The sequence below is a fragment of the Neolamprologus brichardi genome, chromosome 22, assembly GCF_056152115.1.
Source record: "Neolamprologus brichardi isolate AB-2024 chromosome 22, ASM5615211v1, whole genome shotgun sequence".
NCBI classification, from domain to species: Eukaryota; Metazoa; Chordata; class Actinopteri; order Cichliformes; family Cichlidae; genus Neolamprologus; species Neolamprologus brichardi.
The window spans coordinates 1,642,735-1,649,127 of record NC_142124.1 but is presented as its reverse complement, the minus strand read 5'-3'; the positions used below and the strand labels follow the sequence as shown (position 1 = coordinate 1,649,127).

The following is a 6,393-nucleotide window of genomic DNA, read 5'->3' as shown; positions in this document are numbered from 1 at the left end:
ATATAATCTCTCTCCTGTCCTGGGTCTCCTCTGGACACCTACATCTATGCTGATCTCACCTGGACCCATAACCCTAACCCTAACCCTAACCCTAACACCCTGGTAAAGAAGGCCCAGGAGTGGCTGCACCTCCACCTCAGGAGGTGCAACAGTTAAAAAATAGACTAGACAGAAATAAAAAAAAAACAACATTATTGATACTTTTTAATGTGAAATGTTGTCACACACTGACCTAAAAATTTAAAAAAGGGTTCATGAATTTCTAACTTTTATAACTAAAACTACTCTACAGGCTCCACTAATAATGAATTTAAAAACACAATTTTTTCATGTCATACATACATTTCCTTTTGAGCTGCTTCTGTCCATAATACACAAACTTGCTCAGCCAATCGATGCACTCCTCCTCCAGGTATCCCTTGGTGTACTCTTTCAGCACCTGGACGCCGTCCCGCTTCCTCTTGGTGGGTTGTGCCTCGGGAGTCGGAGCGACCCAGACTCCGTTTTTATTATCGAAGGACAGGAAGTCGTCTCCATCATAGGCGTACATCCACACACCTCGGACAAACCTGAGCATGCCGTCAGGCTGAGTTTCACCCTCACAGCCCACCATCCTCTGAAGAACGTGGAGGTCTGGAAGCAGGAGGGTGAAATAAATAAATAATGTTTAAATAAACATCAGAGGAGAAAATATGAACATAAATCAAATCATTAAAAACTTTTTAATTTAAACCAGTAAGCAGGAACAATTTGTTCCTGAGTTGAGGAACTTCAAGCTCAAACATTCCTCTAAAGACAGTTTAGTTCATTTCATGCTTCGTTATTGATCATTCAGATTTCATGGACTTTACCTGAGTGATTAAATCATTAAAACAGCAAAGACTTACTGGCTGAGTCATTCTGTCTCATTCGCTCCATCAGGATGCCGATGTTGACCTTGAACCACTGCTGCTTGCTCTTGCGGGACTGTGTGCCTTTATCCCAGTAATCAGCAGGTAAACGCTCTCTCATCCACTCCTGTCTGGGAACTGTTGCCTGATGCTCGCTGTCAAAGTAGTCGATCATCTTGTCGTCCAGCGCTGTGTAGATGTAGGTGAGGGAGTGAGTCTCTGAAAGTCACACAGGAGGAAATGTTTTTATCCCACACAATTTCCTTCTCTCACCCCAACCGGTCGCAGCAGATGGCCCCGCCCCTCCCTGAGCCTGGTTCTGCTGGAGGTTTCTTCCTGTTAAAAGGGAGTTTTTCCTTCCCACTGTCGCCAAAGTGCTGCTCATAGGGGGTCATATGATTGTTGGGTTTTTCTCTGTATCTACTGTACAATATAAAGCACCTTGAGGCGACTGTTGTTGTGATTTGGAGCTATATAAATACAATTGAATTGAACTGTCAGAGGCCATAAGAAGATCATTTGCAACCTTCACTAAAGCTGTTTCTGTGCTGTGATGAGCTCTGAAACCTGACTGAAACTCTTCAAATAAGCCATTCCTCTGCAGATGATCTGTTAGCTGTTACAGACGGGACAGACATGGCTGGGGGATAGGAAAGGAAGAAAGATGAAGTAAAAGAAAAACAGACAGGAAGGAGGACAGTGAGAAAGGGCACTTAAAAAGAAAAAAAAAAATCCCGGATCACCCGCTGAGAGAAAAAGATAAAAGAAGCAAAAAAGAGAGCAACATAATAAACACCATCACAATAATCTAGCTGGTGAGGGGAGATAGGCGTACAAACTTTGGACGGCCTGAGATGTTCCCAGAGAGGTGGAGAGGTGAGATACATTAGAAAGATTAGAAAGTGTGTTTGGATTGACAACAACTGTGATGACACATTATAACCTGTTATTAAAGTTCTGCCCCTGCTTTGATCAAATGTGGGTTACTGCTGGTTAGTTAGTGTGACTTCATACAAACCTGTGTGTTACACCAGTGGAAGAAGCTTTTCCTTCATCAGTGTTCTTGTTTCTTACTATAGGGGTGAACAGCTACACTAACACTCTCTGGCTCTATGCAGCCCCCCTGTGGTCACAGTTGTAGTCAGTGTTGGTATGAAATGTTTGAAAGCTTCAGCACCACAGACAGCTACAGGCAGCTCCACCCTCCTGTACCATGTCTGCAACCTGTAACTTCAGTGTGTTGATTTAAATAATGAAATAAACTCTGGCTGCACATCGTTCTGCTTTTCTTTAAAAACAAAAACAAAAACGGTTAAATAGTGTAAAATATGTAAATGTACAAACAAAATGTACAAAAGTTAGTGGTCCCAGAATAACTACAACTTTAAATAATTATAATCATAGCGAAGTTTGGCCTGATGGTGGCAGTAATGGAAACATTAGAGTACCACCATCATCAGTTTAAATTTACCACATTTGATTTGAAGAACACTCAAGGACACTGTACACAGCAGAATAATAAAAGCAACAGAAAAGCAGGCAGTTTACACAATCATAAAGTCATAAGGCATAAAACAAATTTAACATAGCAGAGTGGAGAGGTTATGTGGCTATTTATAAGCTATTTTGAACGAGTGCATTTTTGTCTAGCCTTTTTTTTTTTTTTTTTTTTTTTTGCCTGTCCCATTTGGTTCTTTAGCCGTCAGAATTGTTGTCTGAAGACCAACAAGGATACCCAATGGATTTATTTTGCCAAATGGATCATCATGGCATTGCCGTATTGGTCCATTTGATCGACCTTTGTTTTTATTATTTATTTTATTTTATTTTCAGTTGTTACAGACGGGACAGACATGAGTGAGGGATAGGAAAGGGAGAAAGAAAGAGGAAGGAAAAGAAAAACAGAAGGGGAGAGGGACAGTGAGAAAGGGGGGGGAAAAAAATATCTCCGGGATCACCTGTTGAGAGAAAAAGAATAGAAAACAAGCAAAAAAAACAAAACAAAACAAAGCAACATACTATACACAACACCATCGCATTAATCTACCTAAGTGTAAACAGCAGTAAATACTAAATATTGAATGTTGTTGTGCAGCACGCAGGACAGACAGCGCACAATGTGCTTTGAAGTAGCAGCCAAGAAAGGTGTGATTTAAGTCTACAAACAGTGAACACCTGTGTGCACACCTGTGTGGATCGGCGCGCTTGTATTCAAATGGTTTCCCCATGTAATGGTCTGCAAGAGGATGTAGAGAGCCATAGCCCTGTCCCCCAGGGCATGAAGCAGGCATGGAGGAGATCCAGGCCCCAGACATCCAGAGGTCCCAGAGTGCAAGAGCCCAAGGAGGACCACCGGAGGGGCATCCGTGCCACCTTCATGGGAAGGGCTGAGGATACCCAGGCGAGGGGTCACCCAGTAGCCACCGGGCAGAAACCAGAGGGGGCTGCACCGGCGTGCTCGTCGGCTCCGCCGGCAGCCAGCTGTGCCAGAGTGAACCGAGCCGCAGGCACAGAGGCCGGAGGCCCGAGGGCCCTCCGCGCCCCGGAAGAGGCCTGACTGAGCAGCAGGCGCCAGGCCCCGCCAAGTAGCCACCAGGAGTGAGCTGGCACATGACCTGAGCGCCCAGCCCCGGACACCGAGAACCAACAATGCACCGACCCCTGAGGGCATCAGTCACCGGCAGGGAGTGTGGTGAGGGGAGATAGGCCTCCACACTTGGAGGGCCTGGGAGTTCCCAGAGAGGTGGAGTCTAAGACCCGACCTGACATATAGACACAGACAAACAGGCACACACAGACACAGACATGCATTCCCACCCTCATGCACACATATACAAACACTCAGCACTCACCCAACGTAGGAATAAACGTAAATGGACATGTACACACAATCACACTCCCCAAACATACTCTATACCCCGGGTCCAGGTATCCTCGCCCCCAGAGGGGGAAACGGCACCCAGACCCAAGAGATGTTACCCTTCCCTCCGGGGTGGAGGCCAGCAGACCGCCCCAGGCTCCGCAGCAGCAGGGAGGCCAATCGGACAGCCAGCATCTCTTCCCAGCCCCCCCGCCCCGATGGCTAGCAGAGAACGGGGGTGTGTTAAGACCCCATACCCTCCTCCTCCCGCTCAAGTATAGTGTTGCTGCGTGTTGCTCTAAAGTGTGTTTAAAACAAGGGAGAGCATGGTGCTGCTGCCAGAGAGCAGCAGGTGTTAGCACGGCCCCTCCCGAGAACCCTCAATGTCTACATGGATTTAAAATTGAGAGGTGGGCACCGGCGCCAGAGGTAGGTTTGAATACACAGACCGTCTACTGGACGCCGTTAACGTGCCCACCCTCAAGGCCCTATATATATATATATATATGTGTGTGTGTGTGTGTGTTATGAGAGTGTAAGTAATGTGGATGTCTAAGTTGTGAGATAAAATTGAGGCACAGGTGGCCAGAAGAGGACAGAGGGGGGAGGGAATGTCTCCCCTGCACCCTGGTGACACACCCGCACCCCAAAGCCCTACCTGTGTGGGTGGGTGTGGTGGAGCGGGAAGAGGGAGGCAGCCAGGGATGGGGAGGAAAAGAAGGGAGGGGAGGGTGTCCCTCCCTAGGGCCAGCTCCCCCGCTGACCCCAATAGGCACCCCCGTCCTCTGGTATCCACCAAGGCAAGGGAGCCCAGGCCCATCCAGACCGGGGCCTACGGCAGCAGCACCGCCAAGCCCCACAGGACCCGGGGCAGCCCACCCCACCCCACCGCAGAGGAAACTGTACCCACCCCAACATTCAATCATCTCCCAGACTACACAAGACACAGACACCCAGGTTAAGTTTATTCTCCACCTCTCCTATGTCTCTCCCCCACCTGCAGAGTGGACTCCTGCAAAGATGGAACAACCTCCCTGCCAGTTGAAGAGCCCCCCGGTTAGGCCGATGCACAAGAGGCCCCCTGCGCCAGGGCTGAGCCCCCGTGCACCCACCCGCCCACAACCTCGGCGACACACCGACGAGGACCGAAGCCCCCAAGGCCCAGCCAGAGCCCCAGCACGGAGGCGAAGCACCCCCGAACCCCAAACCCCCACGCCCGCCCCGGATCCACTCAGGGGCAGCCAGGCCACCAGGCCAGTAACCTCCGCCCGCCAGCACACACCATCCCCTAGCCCCGCTGCACGCGGCCACGAGGAGAACAACCTCTGAGAGCGACCAGAGCCACTAACCAGGTTATGAACACAACCCCCGGGTTAAGCCCTCCAGGGATAACGTCTCTAGGGGTCCTCCAGGTGCCCTAAGCCCATCCCAACCTCCACATCAACCACAATAGCCAAGGCGGGACCAAACCACGACCCCCCAACCCCGCTAGGTGATGGAGCCGATCAAAGGAGCCCAGAGGGATTGATCTAATGTGGTGGCAGAGGCTATATCGAGACTAATGTGATCTATTAGATAGTTTCTATATTGGCTAGAATTAAGATTATTTTTATTTTTCCAGTTCATGAGGACCGTTTTCTTGGCGATGCATAGAGCAGTAAAAACCATGTGGACTGTATTAGTTTCTGTAGTGACATCATCCAAATTTCCCAACAAGCATACTAAAGGGGAGGTTGGAATTTTACATTTCAGACACTTTGATAAGTCTTCACATATCTCGTGCCAAAACTTCTGCACTGGTGGACAGAACCAAAGAGCGTGGATGTAATTGTCTGGTGTATTGCCTTGACAGTGTGAGCAGTTGTTGGCGGATGTAAAGCCCATCTTGAACATTCGATGACCTGTATAGTGCACTCTATGCAGTATTTTGTATTGTATTAATTGCAGATTGGGATTTTTAATCAATTTAAAGGTTTTTAAGCACATCTGAGACCAGACGTTTTGGTCTAAGCTGACTGATAAATCTGCTTCCCACTTTGCAATAGGAAGGGATATTGATTCATCTATTTTAGAAAGTGTTCTGTATATTTTAGATAATAGTTTGGGGAATTTAAGAGTAATAAATTGAACCACACTTGGTGGTGTTTGTAATTCAATTTGACTGAGGTTAAATTTCTTTTTTACTATGGATTTAATTTGTTGATATTCTAAAAATCTTTTCTTGTTGATCCCATATTGTGTAACTAGTCTGTCAAATGGAATAAATTCTGTTCCCTCTAATATATGTTCTAAGTATTTAATTCCTTTACAACTCCATTCTGGGAAATTAATCTTATTATTGTTTTGTAATATGTCAGGGTTATTCCAGATAGGTGTACGTTTGCATGGGATTAATGAAGACTCCGTTATTTTTAGAAACTCCCACCATGCTGTCAGAGAAAAGCTGATGTTGATGCTTTTAAAGCATTCATGTCTTTTGATGTTTGAGCTAATAAATGGTAGGTCTGAAATCTCTAGATCATTGCATAGTGCCTGTTCAACATCTAGCCAGGGCTCATCTAAGAGGGTACATTTTAACCATTCTGAGATGAACTGAAGCCTGTTGGCTAAGAAGTATTGGTGAAAATTAGGCAGATCTAATCC

General features: G+C 46.9%; 1 protein-coding gene across 1 annotated transcript; it reads right to left on the bottom strand.

The window, feature by feature from the left end:
• Positions 1-310: 310 nt before the first annotated feature.
• On the bottom strand, positions 311-2,105 carry LOC148096553 (class I histocompatibility antigen, F10 alpha chain-like). The gene is made up of 4 exons (XM_087835460.1): positions 2,081-2,105; positions 1,634-1,636; positions 888-1,109; positions 311-633 (listed from the first exon to the last, which is right to left on the bottom strand). Exons 1-4 carry the CDS (start codon positions 2,103-2,105, stop codon positions 311-313), a joined length of 573 nt encoding a protein of 190 aa, XP_087691586.1.
• Positions 2,106-6,393: the final 4,288 nt, after the last annotated feature.